The sequence below is a fragment of the Procambarus clarkii genome, chromosome 11 (assembly GCF_040958095.1).
Source record: "Procambarus clarkii isolate CNS0578487 chromosome 11, FALCON_Pclarkii_2.0, whole genome shotgun sequence".
NCBI classification, from domain to species: Eukaryota; Metazoa; Arthropoda; class Malacostraca; order Decapoda; family Cambaridae; genus Procambarus; species Procambarus clarkii.
The window spans coordinates 9,791,918-9,810,271 of NC_091160.1; the positions used below are offsets into that span (position 1 = coordinate 9,791,918).

At 45.3% G+C, this 18,354-nt stretch overlaps 1 protein-coding gene across 1 annotated transcript; it reads right to left on the reverse strand.

The window, feature by feature from the left end:
• Nucleotides 1-286: 286 nt before the first annotated feature.
• Nucleotides 287-12,722, reverse strand: LOC138363789 (exostosin-2-like). Its single transcript, XM_069323167.1, has 4 exons — nucleotides 12,518-12,722; nucleotides 4,531-4,746; nucleotides 2,813-3,016; nucleotides 287-528 (listed from the first exon to the last, which is right to left on the reverse strand). The coding sequence occupies exons 2-4, from the start codon at nucleotides 4,731-4,733 to the stop codon at nucleotides 321-323; spliced, it is 615 nt and encodes a 204-aa protein (XP_069179268.1). The 5' UTR covers nucleotides 4,734-4,746; nucleotides 12,518-12,722; the 3' UTR covers nucleotides 287-320.
• Between the last annotated feature and the right edge of the window lie 5,632 nt (nucleotides 12,723-18,354).

Here is an 18,354-nt window from a genome sequence, read left to right on the forward strand (position 1 = left end):
GAAACAAATGAACCCAAGCAATCCACCTATCCTATCTGGAGCATACCTGGCGAAGGCTCTGGGAGTTGTTCTACTCCCCGAGCCCGGCCTGAAGCACACTTATCAAGGCCAAGAAACAGAAAACATCAATATTACAGTGCTTTGACTTTCACCAATACAGTACTGTATATCGCATTTTTAAGGGATTGTTGATTCGTTAACAAATGTAATGTATTAGACGAGAGGATGTAACCAGCTATCCAAAATCCAAAATTATCCACTAATAAGTATAAGTAAAAATGTTTTGCTGAATGCAAACATGAAATAATTTGTGCGCATCCTCAAGCTCTTACCCTTAGCACCTCTGGGTAGGAAAATATCTTCGACCCATGACACCTGACTGTGAGGTTAGTGAAGGGCTGACACTTGTCCAAGATGAGCAAATCATTATGCTGCATCTGTCTGTTCTTATGCTGGCCCTCCAGATCCTCACGGTAGTCTCGATGGAGGTTGATCTGTGATGATACCACAAACCAGCGACGGGACGCCCTGTTGTGTGTACACAAACAATTTAAAATTCATGCGCTTCTTGCTTGCAGTAGCAAATATGAAATACAGAACAATCATATACAATACTTAATGATAATTTTGCCATTTTCTCGTGTGTGAGCTGTTGAGAGAGAAACCGAGACAATCGTCTGATGTAATACCTAAAACACCACTTCCTAATGAGCCTCACTTTTGTAGGTCTATTATAAATACAATACAGGGGTACCTCGGTTTAAGAATTTAATCCATTCCTGTAGACGGTTCGTAACCCGAAAATTCATAAACCGAAGCAAAATTCCTCATAAGAAATAATGGGAAATGAATTAATCCATTCCTGACTCCCCAAAAACTTCACTTCAAAGTAAATTTTATACTTAATTCACCCAAATCTTCACTATAAAAGTATGTTCAAGTTATTACTTACCCTTGCAGATGACTCCTGTTGACGTATGGAAGATAGTGAGGAGGGGAGGAGGAGAGGTGTTACTGTTTGGAAGGGGAGTCCCCTTCCATTATAACATCAGACAGTGATGATTTTTCTGGGGTGCACTCTCTGGCACATTTTGTCTGCATACCACTAGGTCCTGGTTGTGGCTCCACTAGGTCCTGGTTGTGGCTCCACTAGGTCCTGGTTGTGGCTCAACTAGATCCTGGTTGTGGTTGGTTGTGGCTTGATTTTCTCACTTTTCTCACAAGGAAACATTCCATTGAAGATTGTTTTTCCCTTCTTTGCAACACTTGTCTGTAGTGAGGCATCACATTGTCATTAAAAAGATCAATGCAATGGCCTACTACAGCTTTATCTGGGTGATTCTTTTCAGCAAAACTTTGCAGTCCTTCCCATATTGCACACATTTTCTTAATTAATGAGGAAGGGACATTCACATTCTCTACTGCCTCCTCTTCCTTCCCTGAAGATTTGTTGTACTGCCTAGCTAATTCAACAACACGAGTACCATTTTTCATGCTTATGAATGATCTCGCTTTTCCTCTATGCATCTTTCACACATGTGATTTCTTGCTTTGAACCTTACCACTGGCTTTCTTGGGACCCCATGACGAGATATACAATAACAACTTTTATGCTCAAATGGCCAAAAATCTGACAAAAAACTGTAAATTCTTGTGAAGAATTCAGGCGGGATAGTCACTGGGCGTGAGGCACTGGTAAACTGAGGCGCGATCGCCATGCCACCACGCTCTAGGTCGGCCGTACGCGTATCAACAAACTCGTATCCCAATGAAAAGTTCGTATCCTGATTTGACTCACAATACCAACTTAGTGGTTCGTTATGGTGAACAAAACATGCAGATACATATAACCTGTGTATATAGTGTAATAACCGACAGAGTATTTGTTCACTGTTTGATGAACATAATAATTGAATCAGCAATATGCACACCATATTTTTGAGTACATCGATGATTCACTCATTTTATTATATAAATATATCACACTACACACTATTGAGTAATATTACAGCAAAAACAACAAAAAATCAGAGACATTGAAATAATTAGGTAATTATCTCTTTGTGGCCACTCCTGCCTGACAGCTGGGAGCAACAGACCATCTAGGACGCACGCTGAGTCAGCGCCTGTTTTTTGCCAGACTTCCCCGCCCTATAGCGGGCAATATATGCCACTTACGACTTTTTTATAATTTTTCACATGATCAGAGAACACAAATTAACAGGTTTAGAAGAAAAAATAATTTTTTTTTTGGTATATGCCTGTGGGTGACAAATGCTAATTAGCCCTGAGCAACACAAGGGTTAACATTTGTGGTCCATTCTCTCTAACATTATTCCTGCCACTTACCCATGCACTGTAATGATTTACTTTATATATACAGTATATAAATTAAAATTTCAATCTGTTTCAAGATGGAAGGGAGATTAGGGTGAAGGGGGAGACAAAAGGGAAGAGGAGGAGAAGGGAAAGAGCAAGAAAAGGGGAGTAATGAGGGGAGGGAAGAGGAGGAAAGAAGAAAGTTGGAATGGAGGGGTGTGAGGAGAGACTATCCCAGGGACCCCTCCTAGTATAATATATATTCTTCAAAACTTAACACATAAAAGATACAACTCTAATAATGAATCAAAACCAGGTATGTAATCAAGAGCTTACTGTAATATTCAACTTTGATAAAAAAAAAAAGTACACTATCTGAGAGCCACAAATTTACACATCTGCTCCATAAGTTTATCACGACTCAGCCTTAGAGTGGCGCTTCTGTATTTGGGCACAAGGGAAAACCCAATGATTTGGAAATCGCCAGGCTTACACTGGCTTTCTTCCTACAGGGGAGTCTTGGTGGGCTGGGTTATACACGGGTAGGGAGACGTCATATCCCCGACGATATGTAAACGAGGAAAATCCTCCGCCAGCCATGAGTGCCTTGCCATGTGCCAAGTTCAGTGTTGTATCAAATATTGGAGGTGTTCCCGGCAACATGGTGAAGAGGAGATGGTTTTCACCCTCTGACCAGCTGTGGAATATAACCAAAATTATATTCAACATTATAAAAAAAATCAATATGACTGCACTCTAGTTTAGTTCATTTATTATTATGCATCCCAAACCTATTCCCAAAATTATAAAGGCATATAATAGGTTCAGGAACTGAACCCAAAAATTCAATTAGCTAAGCAAATTACAGTCTAAACTAGTGGAGGGTGTACATGGCTTTAATGTATATAATAATTCATGTTGTTGGGGATAGAAAGCCTGTGTATGTATATAAATATACTGACCTTCCCCCTCGATGCAACCCACAACAGTTGCTCGACTCTCGGGTATACTTACTACTAGGGCAACAGAGGCATTAGGTGAAAGAAAATGTGCCCAACCATTTCTGTCTTGGCCTCAAGCAATTACTGTACTGGCTCAAAAGTTAGCCAAAAACACATTAGTTTACCTCTCTCGCTAACATTTGGTAAGCAGCCTTTGTAATGTTGGGTGTATCTTTGTAATTACACTACTGTACTGCAGTTTTAAAATATTTGTACTGCAGTTAATATATATATATTGGCATCTGCAGTTTGGTTGTATACGCTTTAACTAGAACTGTCTACCAGACATGAAAGACCTTACATAATATAAAAAATATAAAAAATAATGGAAAAAATCTAAAATTTAATCATGGGTTAAATAAGTACAGTACAAGACCCAATTACTACATACTGTACAGTATAACCTTGAAATTCAGCTCAGTAGCATTCTGAACCCCATCCAAATTTTAAACAAATTTAATTTTTGTTTTTATCTTTCATGAAGTTTGGCATCACTTGTCTTACTAAAAATTATGAATATATACTTTTGCTTGTTTCCACACTCAAATAATAATCAGATTTTTTCCTAGAGTAAAAATAGAGCATCAATTGGAAAGAAATGCTCCTCCCGAGTAGACCCCGTGTTTGCTTCCCCCCGGGTCTTTGTTAATGAGCACACCAATGTTAATGCTAACACATGCTAACATACTTGGTACTGAGCGACTATGCATCTCACCAACACAATCCACGACACACGGCTGACCCTACACTCAAATGGCTATGCCCCTCGACAATCCACACGCAAGAGAACATAACAATGCAGAAGGGCAATTGGCTTATGTACAGCAACCCCTATTTGTACCCAACCAAACTCAATGGAACATCACATCACTTCCTTCATCTCTCCATTAACCTTATAAACTCTTAATGCCTCTCCTTATTGCAATGCTGTAAATTCCTTAGTTCTCTATATTCAGGCTTTCCACCAACATTTACTGTCATAGTCAAGTATATTTTTGTAAACAGCCAATGGTAACCAGCAGCAATATTTATACATTCATCAAAGAAATGACAGCCAAGATGGTAGGCAAGTACTGTATTTCATTAACAGAAGATGGTGTCAAAATAAGATTTTGTATGATAATGAAGTGTTCATGTTACATGGTCTTTTTAATGGTGCTAAGAAAACACATATTGGCACTGAATAGTGATAAAAGCAAAATTCACTTACTAAGGAAGCATGGCCAGTGTCTGAGCGATCTTATCCTTCCTCAGGTTATTATCATTCAATGTGTCTACTGGAGGAACGAGGATGCACGCATCGTGAGGATTGGGAGTATAATACTCGGAGTTGAGTATGGTGTCGATGATTTCAAAGAACTCGCGAGACATTGGCTTGATGGCTATGTGGTCTTCATCCACGTAGCGAGTCATGGGATAAACGTACCTGTTGATATGGACACCAATTACAGAATTTTGTACCTGCACTATAGTAATATAATACAGTACCCGAAAAAACCAGTGCTGAATGTAATGAAACGTCATTTTCTGTGCGAGTCCCAGAGGCTCCCCGGAGCTATCCAGGCTGATAGGGATAGTCCTAACTTTTGGCATCAGTCGATGTGGGTGGAGTTCTAGGCCTACCGGGAACCACGGCCAGAACCTGGCCCCTTCAGAGAGGCACAAGGAGCAATGGCCTATAGAAATGCACATGAGATTTTGGAACATTCTATATCTGCCTTCGACCCAGACAGGCACCCAGAAAGGTAAGCGCCTCAAAACAAACCCCTATTCTGGTGAAACCAATAAAAATAACAAAACAAGTGGACAGAACTCCCCCAAGGGAAAAGAGCAAACAAGCATGACGTCACACGAGCTGCGCCGCATGTCTGCGCAGCTCCCCCCTCCTTGGGAGGGGGAAAGGGGAGCCCCAAAACCGCGCCGGCGATCCATACCTCCAATTCCGAGACTAGCTATCAAAAGACGTGAAAACTGTCGACTGGAAGGAAGGAGGGTTGCTGGGGAGCCTCTGGGACTCACCCAGAAAATTACGTTTTATTACATTCAACGCTGGTTTTCTGGGGGGAGCCCTTATGGCTCCCTGGAGCTATTTCACCAAAGACTGAGGAAAAAGGGGACTTACCCGGGAGGCGGTCAGTGCTCCACACCTCAACTCGAAGTCGAGACAGGCTGCAGACGCCGACCAAAAGCAACACAGGCCCGACTAGGCCCAGGAACGTTCACGAGGTAGCGTGCAGCCAGGACCCTGTTCAACCGCCAAAAACCCCGTGCCCGAATGTCAACCCAGGACATGTTCCCAAAAATGACAGCAAGAGCAGCAAACTAACGAACGTCATGGGCACGGGGATAGACCGCAGGCTGGCTAGGCTTAATAACCCTGCGGACAATCTGAGAGACCCGTACCCACAAAGAGGGAAGAAGGGAAACCGGATCAACCCAAAGTACGTCCAAGAACACAGAAGCCGTGGCGCGCAAATAATGGCGGAGAGCCCCAACCGGACACAAAACATGATGCACCCCTGGCCTGACCAACCAAGCATCAATAACCCAAGGACCCCTCCGGAAAGCAGCAGTCTCATTCTTCGCAAGAAATAAAGGAGACGGCTGCAGACGAACAACCTATCTGCCGGACCGAAAGAGCAGAAACTCCTGTGCCAGAGGAGAGCATGAAGCTCCCCGACCTAACCCTTGGGGGCCAATGCCAACAGGAAAAAAAAGAGCCTTCGAAAAACAATCCTAAACCGAAGGGGCCACAACAAACCGAGGAGAAGAAAGATAGGAGAGCACTCTGTCCAAAGACCTGGACGGCTCAGGCAGCGCATGAGCAGGCCGGAAGTGAAACAACGCACGAGACAGCTTGCGAAAACGGCGCAGAAGTAACATCTATACCAAAAGCGAGCTGAAGCGGCTCCGCCAGCACCGCACGATATGAGGCGACAGTATTCCGCATAAGATGACGGTCCTGGAATAACCATGAGAGAAAGGACACCATCACCCGAACCGAAAGCGAAGTACAAAGACGAAGAGTCAGAAAGAAACGGAAGGACCGCCAGGAAACTTCATACTAATGCCAAGACGAAGCCCACAGGTGGGACACCATCGACGAAGCCACCTGATCACCATACAAATGGTGATAAACTCGAGTCAAAAATACCAAATACAAGGACTCGAGGTGAAGAGCGAACCAAGCTCGTAACAGACCGGGCCGATCTTCTGAAAGAGGTGGAGCTGCGGAAAAACTTCCGGGTTCGGACACTGGGCAAGCAGCACCTGAAACCAAAGCTGGGCCGGCCACCACAGGGCCAAGAGGACAACTCGCCCCTAGCAAGTTTCCAAGCAAGCCAGGACCTGGAGCAACAGCTGAACCGGAGGAAAGAGGTACAGGAACCCCCACCTAGACCAGTCCTGCAGAAAGGTGTCGATCCCGACAGCCTCGTGGTCGGGGAAGAGCGCCATATATACCAGAAGACGCCTTGATCACACCGACGCGAAGAGGTCCTCCTCCGGGTGCCTGAACGTCTGGCAGAGCCAACTGAAAGAATCGGCATCGATCGTCCATTCTGTGGAAAGGAAAGGAATTCCACCAGGAGAACCAAACCCCGAGAACTCAGCAGACAAGTCACCCGAAGCGACCAACCCAAAAGAGCCAAGGACTGCATCGAACCCCCTTCAGTTCAGACAATCAACCACCGGGGAGCAATCCAAATGGAGCTGGATCGTCGATCCACTGGCGACCTGAACCCTCCGAAGTGCAAACCACACTGCCGCAAACTCCTGCACCATGCTGTGGGCCCGATGAAAGGACGAACCCCACCGCCCCTGGCTGGCCTGGTCACAAAGCCGCAGCCGAGAGACGACTCAACCCTGAACGCATCCAGCGAGAGCTTGGGTAGGCGCCATGATACTGAAACCCGAAAAACCTGAAGAGGAAGCCGGCAACGCAGCAGCCGACATAACGCCCCCAGGGGCCGAATCCAGTGATGGCGAAAGAGGAAGAAGGGACATCCCCGAAGGAACCAGAACAGCCGATGACGCCAAACCCGACCCGGCGGGTAGACCATAATCGCAAAGTTCAGGCTCCTGCACAGACCCTCGAGCAACCGCTGAGTGACCCAGGAGCCCCCCAGAAACCAGCGCACACGGGACAGCAGCCGAAGGAGAGACTCCAGAGGAAGAGACAAGGAAGCAGTCCGAAAGTCCCACACGAGGCCCAGCCAGGCCCGAACCTGGCAGGGAACCAGATGGGACTTCCGCCAGTTCACCAGGAACCCGAACCCAGCTAGCTGGGAAAGCACCACACCCCTGGCTAGCAAACACACGGACCGACTGGGAGCCCAAACCAGCCAGTCGTCGAGGTAAGCCAACACCCCGAACACCTAACAGACACAGACGGGCCACAATGACCCGGGTAAGACGTGTGAATCCGCGAGATGCCAGGTTCAACCCCAACAGGAGACAACGAAAGCGGTAACTCTGACACCCCACATCAAAACTGAGCCAGTCCTTGAACCTCAGATGAATCATTACGTGCCAATATGCGTCCTTGAGGTCCAGGGACACCATTCAACTGCCCGGCTCCAAAAGAAGCAAGACCTTTGGACCGAGTGGTCATCCGAAAGGAGGGACAAAAAACCCAGGGGTTCAAATAGGACAAGTTCAGAATGAACTGCAGGTCCACACAGCCCCGTTTCGGGACTGGAAACAGATGGGAAACCCACCTGAGGGACATTGTCGTTTCAACCACGCCCAAGTGCACCCATTCCAAGACAACCCGAAAGAGTGCAGGAGAAGAAGTCTGCCCTGTCAGCCCTGATCCCCCCACCAAAGGAGGAGCCACCTAACGCCACCGAAGACCACAAGAAACAACCCGAAAAGCCCAATAATCGTGGGACCAGACGTGAGCGAACAGAGAAAGCCTCCCCCCCCCCAATCACCCCATCAATGGGGCGAACTGCAAATGGGCCGATGCCCCTTACGAAAACCTGACCTGCACACAGAGCGAGCACTGCGCCGACCAGGCGCAGCCTGGACCGATGGCTGCACCAGCTCCGAAACTGGCACCTGTGGCTCACCTTGACGGGTGGAACCGTTGGCCCTGGCATGACCCCCTCCGGGAGGAACCCACCCTGGACCCCCAGAGAACCAACAGGTCAGACATCGGGAGGCAGCTGGAAGAGGCCGCCTGGATATACAGGTACTGTTCGACCGCAGAAGCAGCAAACAGCAAAGGACAAAAGGGTGAAGACAATCTAAGAGCCAGGGCCCAAGCGGATTCCAAGGAAGAAGTGAGCACCACCTGCCAACATGCGAGGTGCACAGCGAAAAACTGAAACAGCGCATCCCGCAGGACCGGCGCAAACAGCTTCAAAAGGGCAGACGATGCACGAGCAGCCAAGGCCAAGGCGCTAGACCCAAGAACAGCCGCAAGTGCCTCTACATCCTCCGCAAGTCAATCCGAAGACAGCTCAAGGAGGGAAAAGAAACGCAGGACCGAAGCCAACGAGCCCTGGGCGTGCAAGTCCTCAGCAACAAGCACTGCCGACAAGGAGGGAACCTGCACATGAAGCTCAACCGCGTCAACATCCTGCAGAAGAGCCGGAGCAAAAAAGCACTCATTAAGGTGAGCAAAGTCGCCCCCCAGGTAAACCTGAACCACAGTCAATGCTTCACGCCACTCAAGCGTGCGGGTACGACAGAAGGTGTCCCAAGCATCCAGCGAAAACAAAGAGCAGTGCACTAGCCAGGACGACTCTGGAACCTCATAATGAACCCAGTATGGAGACGAAGACCCAAACCTGAAGGAAGACGGATCCATTATAGAGGCATAATCCAGGTCGCGCAGGAGGTAAGCTGCAATGGCCGCCCGCACCTTAACCGGAGAGATGCGGGAAGCTGAAAACCTCCAAAAGGACAGAAACGAAGGACCCGCAGGGACACAGAACCGAACCCAAATCCAAGTCGTATGATGAGGGAGGAAAGGAAAACCCCACTTGTTGTAACAGCAAGCCCTGCTTGGAGGGTCGGAAAACCCAGGCAGGGTCCAATGGGGCCCAAGGCCCTCAGGCCAGCTCCTCCCCAACCCCGGGAACCTCCCAGTCAGGCCCCGGGGCAGAGTTGTCCTCCAAAGCCCCAGCCTCACAAAAAAAAGCCGGGGCAGCTGGAATAGCAGGAAGGGAATGGGCCCACAGGTCAGAACCCGGAGATACAGCTGGAGAAACTGACTCAAATGTCTCCGCAGCTACCCTGGAAGAGCAACCCCCGAAACTGCCGAGTCTCAGAAACCTCTAAACCCTGCCCCGACCCTGAAGCCCGCAGACACTTAAAATGGAAGTGTGGGGGGAGGGGGGGGGGGAACGAATGAACCACAGCAGGGAAAGAACGAGGCAGCCCAGGGGCATCCGGGGAAGCATTTAACCTACCGCACTGCAGCAACCTAAACCTATCCTGCAATGTGCGAGGTGCCTGCACCCTAATATTATCATCATTAGATTGGGTGAACTGAGTCACATACAAGCAACAAAGCTCGTAGGACTCTGGGTCGAATGAGTCACCGACCCAGCAGGCAGCATGACAGAGGCAAAAACAAAGAGCGTCGCCCTGAGACAAGGGAACACAGCAACCCTCAAACTTGCACAAGTGAAAGGAGACTCAGGGGTCACATCCATTGGACCCAAGCGACCCGTGGGGTTTCCCAGGGCCCTTAGACTGCGTCTGTTAAGGGTTTACCCAGGCAGGGTACTGCTAACCAGCGCCCAAGCTACCAACCAACACTGCTAAAGCTGAACCCTCGGGACGTGTCCACTCACGAGGGCGAAGCAGGGGGTACCACCAAACACAAACAATCCAAATATAAAGGGGGAGGGGACACCAAGGCAAAAAGAAAAAGAAAAGAAAAACCTTGCAAGAGGACAGGGTACCCAGAGGGAACAGACCCGGCCGCTTTTATAGGTGAAAACTAGCTACGCAGTACCCCGCGCCCCGACCAGTGCAAAAACTACCACTTACCCCAAGGCAAACAAGGGAGGAATCCCCCAAAACACTCGGGGCAGTCAATTGCCAAGCAGCGAAAGACCAACAGAGGTAATCCCAAGGTGACTTGTGGAAGGTAACCCCAAGTTCCTAGGGTGGTACTTACAGGGCACTTAGGGAAGGGAGCGCCCTAAGCGCATGCAGCCCAAGTACCTGTAAATATTACTCCTAGTTCGCACACCCCTGAAGAGAAGTACTGAACCCAGGCACAGGACAAAGAGAATCTGGACCTGGAGCCACACCGACTAAGCCTAATCCCAACAACTGAGGAACTGAAGGTGTGGATCGCCAGCACGAGGGTCTGGGGCTCCCCCTTCCCCCTCCCAGGGAGGGGAAGCTGCGTAGACATGCGGCGCGGCTCGTGTGACGTCATGCTTGTTTGTTCATTTGCTCTTGGGGGAGTTCTGTCCACTTGTTTCGTTATTTTCGTTGGTTTCACCGGAATAGGGGTTTGTTTTGAAGCGCTCACCTTTCTGGGTGCCTGTCCCAGTCGATGGCTGATATAGACTGCTCCAAAATCATATGTGCATTTCTATAGGCCATTGCTACCCATGCCTCTCTGGGGGGGGGGGCAGGCTCTGGCAACTGCCCCCGGTAGGCCTAGAACTCCACCTACATCAACTGATGCCAAAAGTTAGGACTATCCCTATCAGCCTGGATAGCTCCGGGGAGCAATAGGGGCTCCGTCCCCCAGAAAAGTAACCTTCCTAAACAGCATTTGTCCTAATTTGTGAGTTTCCTTACTGAAGTACAAGTTATACTGATAATAGAAAGTTTTAATACTCCTCTTTATTATGCAATTGTTCATATAAGTTGAAACAGGTAATTTTTATATGAACAATTGCATAATAAATAAGAGTATTAAAACTTTGTTATAAAAATTGCCTATTTCAACTTATATGAACAATCACATAATAAAGAAGAGTATTAAAACTTTGTTATCAATTTTAATACTCTTCTTTATTATGGAATTGGAAAAAGACAATTTTTATGTTACATTCCATATTCCCAACAAGATTTGAGGCATGGCTAATAGGCAATGACACCCAACTTGGGGAACCAGGAAAAACACACAGCACTAGGAATCGCAATACTTCGCCAAGGCCAGAAGAAGAGACAAAACATCGTTGTTGTATCTACGGGGGGGGGGGGGGAGAACCCCACAGACAACTCAGCATATCAAGGGAATATTCCACAGATGTCCCCATGCCTGGAGTCAAGACGGATGGAGAGAAAAATCGGGGAGGGAGAAGGACCAGCCACTTGAAGTAAACAAAATACCAATAACATTGATCAGTTGTTGAAAAAACAGCTGATTGGGATGAAGGAAAACCGAGGGAAGATTCAACCAAACTTGGGGAAATGCTGAAGAGAGCCCCTAAGGATCAGTTCACAGTGTGTAAGGCTCAGTTCACAATGTGTAAGGCTCAGTTCACAATGTGTAAGGCTCAGTTCACAATGTGTAAGGCTCAGTTCACAATGTGTAAGGCTCAGTTCACAATGTGTAAGGCTCAGTTCATAATGTGTAAGGCTCAGTTCACAATGTGTAAGGCTCAGTTCACAATGTGTAAGGCTCAGTTCACAATGTGTAAGGCTCAGTTCACAATGTGTAAGGCTCAGTTCACAATGTGTAAGGCTCAGTTCATTATGTATGAGGCTCAGTTCATTGTGTATGAGGCTCAGCTTAGAGAATTAAATATCAGGTTTAGACCTGCTACCAGGTCTAAATTTACAAAAACTATTACAGTAATATAATACTGTTCAACCAATGCTCATATTTAATATGCAGTACTCATATAATTAAATTTTATTTTTTATTTTTTTTATTTATATATACAAGAGTTCTTACATTCTTGTACAGCCACTAGCACGCACAGTGTTTCGGGCAAGTCCTTAATCTTAATTTTCCACAGAATATGACCCACCAAATCGTTTAACAACCAGGTACCCATTCACTGCTGGGTGAATAGAAGCAACAGTTGAGGATTGGTGCCCCGTCAATCCTCCCTGGCCAGGATACGAACCCAGGCCAAAGCGCTTGCAAAACGCCAGGCGAGTGTCTTACCACTGCGCCACGGGAATTGCTAAACATGTAATATGTAATTAATGTTAGGAAACTGTATGAAGATTCAAGCAAACGTCATCTCACCACCCTCCAAAAGACTTACACTGATATACGTTGGGTCCCACTGCGGCCACAGCGATACACATTGAAGCAGTTGAAATAATGGCAGTCATCCCTGGTGTCTGTTGGGGTAGGGGCTCCTTCCTCACCCACTACTAGTTCCTCCCAGTGGTTGGTGGCTTCTAGGCTCAGGCGGGCATCTTGGCTCCCCGGAGAAAGCCCCGTAGTCAACAGTTAAAGCAGGGCAGAAGCACCTTGTTAATAATACATCATGCTTAACTATATTATGCCAAAATAAACTAAGGAGAAATTTAAAGTACAGTATATTTAAAACCATTCAATAGATTTTCCTAGGTCATTATATACAGTATTGTAACAATAACAATAATGAGAAAATTCATAGGAGTTGTGATGAGAATTCGAACCTATGCGGTGGGTGTTCCCAAGCACTCCTACAGATTTTCTCATTGAAACATCACGTTAGTGTGATTACTCTGTGTAATAACAATAATAATTAAAATTTAAGCATTGAACATAGTGAAATGCCCTTTACTGGTGAAGCCCTGAGTAGGTCTCCAAGATGAGCCAAGTGTCGACTTAGCCACACCTTAAGGAGAAGAACCATGCTTTTGAGACTCATCCTTGCCTAAAAGGGTTTGACTGAATGAAGGCTGCTAAAGATCTTGCCTGTATGCAGGCTAAAGGATCTCACCTATATGCAGGGTAAAGAGAATCACTTGTATGCATGCTAAAAGGACTCACCTGTATGCAGGCTAAAAGGATGATGGCAAACACAAGGACAATCAACACCGAGATGAAGAAGTTGCGGTATTTCCGATAGAATAAATTATCGAAGGAATTCTGCAAAGGACACACAGAAGAATCAATACAAAATATTAATCATAAATTCAAATATGCTAAATGAAACTCGGCTTCAAAGTTAATATGATAAAATAATCCAGACTATATCTGGATATCCAGATAATGTACTGTATTTTTTTTTTTTTAACCTACGTACTAAGTTTAGATGGAAACTTGCAGCTTTTCCCAGTCAGTCATTTTTATTTTAAGGTGACCATTTGATTTCTTTGTTTCAACCATTCTAGTACTTTTTCCATTTACTCCATGTATGGAGTAAATCCATATGGAGTAATCCATATGGGGAGCTGGTCAGCCGAGCGGACAGCACGCTGGACTTGTGATCCTGTGGTCCCTGGTTCGATCCCGGGCGCCGGCGAGAAACAATCGGCAGAGTTTCTTTCACCCTATGCCCCTGTTACCTAGCAGTAAAATAGGTACCTGGGTGTTAGTCAGTTGTCACGGGCTGCTTTCTGGGGGTGGAGGCCTGGTCGAGGACCGGGCCGCGGGGACACTAAAGCCCCGAAATCATCTCAAGATAACCTTAAGATATGTGCTTCCAGTTTCTGTGCCAGTCTTTTACATGTGGTACGTTATCAAAAGTTTTAGAAAGTCCACGTACACTACATCTACTGCATGTTTTTGTCTGTGAAGTTGGTTACTGTTTCCAAAAATGTGAGCAAGTTAGTTAAGCAGGATTTATTTACAGTATAACAAAATCATGTTGTGATGCTTTTACAAGTTTATGCGCCAAGAAGAGTGATGGTGTTCTCTCTTAGGATTCTCTGTGATCTTGTCAATTTGTGAAGTTTGGGTAATTGGTCTGCAATGTTCTGCTTGAACATTGATGCCTTTCTCAAAGACAGGTTTGACATTTGCATATAGATACCTCGATCACTCCTAAAGCCACTTGGACTTGTCGGTGCAGCAAAGGCCTCGCTACTTGCAGGTCAGCATTTGATCCCTGATGGTTCAAGAGGTTGGGCATTGTTCCAACATTCTGTCCCCCTTATCTCAACTCCCATTCTTTCCTTGTAACCCTTTCATGTGCTATATATTCATACCTGTTTTGCACTTTCTCCTCATTGCAACTACAGTATTAAATTTGTTTTGTGAAGCAACTACAGGATGATGCACTTAATTGTACATACAAATGAGAGGATACAAGCCTTATAACCTCTCATACAATTAAAAATGGCATTTGATCAGGTCTTGCTAAAATTGGACACCTGCAAGCATAACACAAGCATAGCCACAGTTTGTCATTATCTCTACTCCAATTCGCTCCAGACTAAAACTAACCATGCACAGTACCTGCACTAACAAAATATTTTCACCTAACCAAACAAAATGACCTAATACCAGAAAAGGGAGGCTAGTTGGGATGAGTGTTGTAATTACCTAAGTGTAGTTACAGGATGAGAGCTACGCTCGTCCCATCTTCCCAGTACTCTGTCACCGACCCAATATCCAGCAGAAGAGCCGGAGCGAAAAGGCACTCATTAAGACGAGCTTTGAAATTACCGACGGTTTTGGCCTCCACCACGTTCTCAAATTGTAAGCCACTGTAATTATAAAATGTTGAGTTGGCCTGGTACTCCTAACAGCATATACCAGTAACAGTTTAAACAAACCTGAGTACCATTTACTTAACCTAAGGCATGGATATAAGTTATTTGGATACTGCACTATTTGGGTACACTATCATAAGTGGCCACACTGAAGGATTACAAAACAATAACGAATAATAATCATCTAAGTGCACAAGGCTACAATGTATGACAACATACAGTATACAAAATGATTATCCAGATACAAAAATAAGTGTTGGCCATTGGGCCTACACTACAAAGTTAAGCCCTACTATGGAACAAGAGACTTGGCCTAATTCCAAGACAATTATTGAGAGAGTGCTAAGCATCTGGGGATCGAAAGCTGACCCTGCAAGGAGGAGGTCGTCACCATATTGCCCAGGACATGTGAATACCAGTGTGATGTGTATAGGGCGAATCTTGCAAAGAAAATGTTCTAGCATTAACTACATAACATCTCAGTATTAGGAAAGAATTAGGTGCCTTAACTTGATCTAAATTTAATCTTAATAATTTGGGCAATTTACAGATACCCAAAAAAGAAAAGCAAGATTACTGCAACATGATTAAACCAAAATTTGTCCACTTAAAGCATTTGTACCATTTCTACTTGTTGTAACAGAGGTTACATAGATGAAAGACACATCTTACCATAGTGAGGGCCTCACAAACACAGTATACTGGCACAATACCATGCTACAGTTCACTGAGGGTCAGGGACGCTACACCCAAAAACACACATATACGGTCAAGTGTGCCACTCATATGGATAAAGACATCACCTACAATAACAACCATAACCGTAATTCAGAACAGTTTTAACGTAACAAAAACACTACAATTAAATCTTAGATAAATTTGTATTCAATTTAGATCATTATAATGTTCTTATTTTAGAACAACAGTAATGATTAATGTTTCATCCGTAATATTAACTGACTTGGATTCCGCCCCCCAACAGCAGACTGTGTAAACACAAGATAGGACAACTAATTGTGCGACTACCTACTGTCGAAGATATTAATGTCAGTATTTGTCTAATACAGCTAGTAACCAGTTGAGAGAATATTTTATCAACTATTCATTGATATTATTATATATTGATGCTTTAAACATGTGTTCCAAAGTGAATGAAACCAGTTTCGAGTCATAATGTCAAACAAGATCGAAGCTTCATAATGACCCAATATTTGTTTACCTGCACAAATAGTCCGAAATGCTTATTTTATCACTCATAAAATGGTCAAACATATTTAAGCTATCACATATACATGGCTCGGTTATATATATATATCTAATCACTGGCAGGTATGTGCTTGTAAGGAAGGTGGCGAGGAGTCAAAGCAGAGTAGTGGAGCTGGGGAGACGGCCCTACTCCTGCAGGGTGGGCCTTCTGCAAATCTAACTGCATATATAATGCAGGTCTGATTCGCCAGTACGGGTGAGTACGTCTTTCTGCCTCGTTGCTCCATGTAATTGGCCGAAACACTTATGTGGGTTATTGGCTTTGCAAGAATGTAAAAATACCAATGTTATGTACTCTCACAAACTCAGTGTACCTTCTTGTGTGTAATATATATATTGTAGTAGGCATCCATCAGTCTCAAGAGACTAGGGAATTGCACTCTGATTGTCGGTCTGGAGTGACCTCTCCAGGGCGCAAAGCCAGGGTAGGTGGATATGGGAAGAGGTTGTCACCCATGCAGCACGTCCCCCCCTCTCCACGGTGCCGAGTCTCTCCAATGGAAAGGCAAACGCCAATACAATTGATTCCAGCGCCATCGCAGGAACTGTTAGAACGAGGTTGAAGGCAATAACAAACGGCCCTAGGGGGTTCCATCTCTGGAGTTTACCTCGATGTTGGTGAAAAGAGGGCACAAGGACTCCAAACCCGGAGACCGTCGTGGTTGGGGCCAGAGAAGAACCACCCTAGCAAGGCCAAGAACGATCCCAGGCTCCTGAAGGAGAGCTTGGGCTGCACGAGCCCCCAGGATCTTGTCTTGAGGTTATCTTGAGATGATTTTGGGGCTTTAGTGTCCCCGCGGCCCGGTCCTCGACCAGCCCTCCACCCCCAGGAAGCAGCATGTGACAGCTGACTAACACCCAGGTACCTATTTTACTGCTAGGTAACAGGGGCATAGGGTGAAAGAAACTCTGCCCATTGTTTCTCGCCGGCGCCCGGGATCGAACCCGGGACCACAGGATCACAAGTCCAGCATGCTGTCCGCTCAGCCGACTGGCTCCCGCTCGGCCGAGGAGCCGGTCGGAGGTGGAATTTTGAGCCCCGCACCTACGGGTTCCAGATAGAGATTGTTTATATATATATATATATATATATATATATATATATATATATATATATATATATATATATATATATATATATATATATATATATATATATATAAATATATATATATATATATATATATATATATATATATATATATATATATATATATATATATATATATATAATATAATATAATATAAAATATGTATGTACTGGACAGAAATGCATACTAGTTGGTCATTAAGCTCTTGTTGTGGTCTAAATTTTTCATAAAATAACCTTACAATAACATCAACGCAAAATTTCATGTTCTTGTCTGCCACTATCTTACAAATTCAGATAACCCTGAAGTTTCCCCAAAATTCAAATCAAATCAAGCTCAAATTAATATCTCATAAATTTATGGAATACATTGCCTGATCTACCCCTGTGATATAGTATGAAATGGTATGGTACATCGTATGTAAGATGGTACACCATTGTGAGGGACAGAAAGCCTCATTGAAGTCCCCAAGTTAATATGCAGTCACCCAGACATTTGCTTGTCAGACCCAGTGGTGCTTAACTACCTTGAGGTTACCTTGAGGTGCTTCCGGGGCTTAGCGTCCCTGCGGCCCGGTCGTCGACCAGGTCTCCTGGTTGCCGGACTGATCAACCAGGCTGTTGGACGCAGCTGCTCGCAGCCTGACGTACCAGTCACAGCCTGGTTGATAAGGTATTCTTTGGAGGTGTTGGTCAAGTTCTCTCCTGAACACTGTGAGGGGTCGGCTAGTTATGCCCCTTATGTGTAGTGGAAGTATGTTGAACAGTCTCGGGTCTCTGATGTTGATGGAGTTCTCTCTCAGAGTACTTGTTGCACCTCTGCTCTTCAACAGGGGTATTCTGCACATCCTGCCATGCCTTCTGGCCTCATGTTATGTTATTTCTGTGTGCATGTTTGGGACCAGCCCCTCTATTATTTTCCACGTATAGATTATTATGTATCTCTCCCATCTGCGCTCAAGGGAATATAGATTTAGGCTCTTTAGTCAGTCCCAGTAGTTTAGATGTTTTACTGAGTGGATTCTAGCAGTAAAGGATCTCTACACGCTCTCCAGGTCAGCAATTTCTCCAGCTTTGAAAGGGGCTGTCATTGTG

Bases quoted from the DNA above. Each gene is read 5' to 3' on its own strand.
- LOC138363789 (XM_069323167.1), bottom strand. From the start codon at position 4,733: ATGACTCGCTACGTGGATGAAGACCACATAGCCATCAAGCCAATGTCT. The intron at 3,017-4,530 runs GTAAGTGAATTT...TATATTCCACAG, and splicing joins ACACTGGCCATGCTTCCTTA to CTGGTCAGAGGGTGAAAACC. The intron at 529-2,812 runs GTAAGCCTGGCG...TACACACAACAG, and splicing joins CCTGTAGGAAGAAAGCCAGT to GGCGTCCCGTCGCTGGTTTG.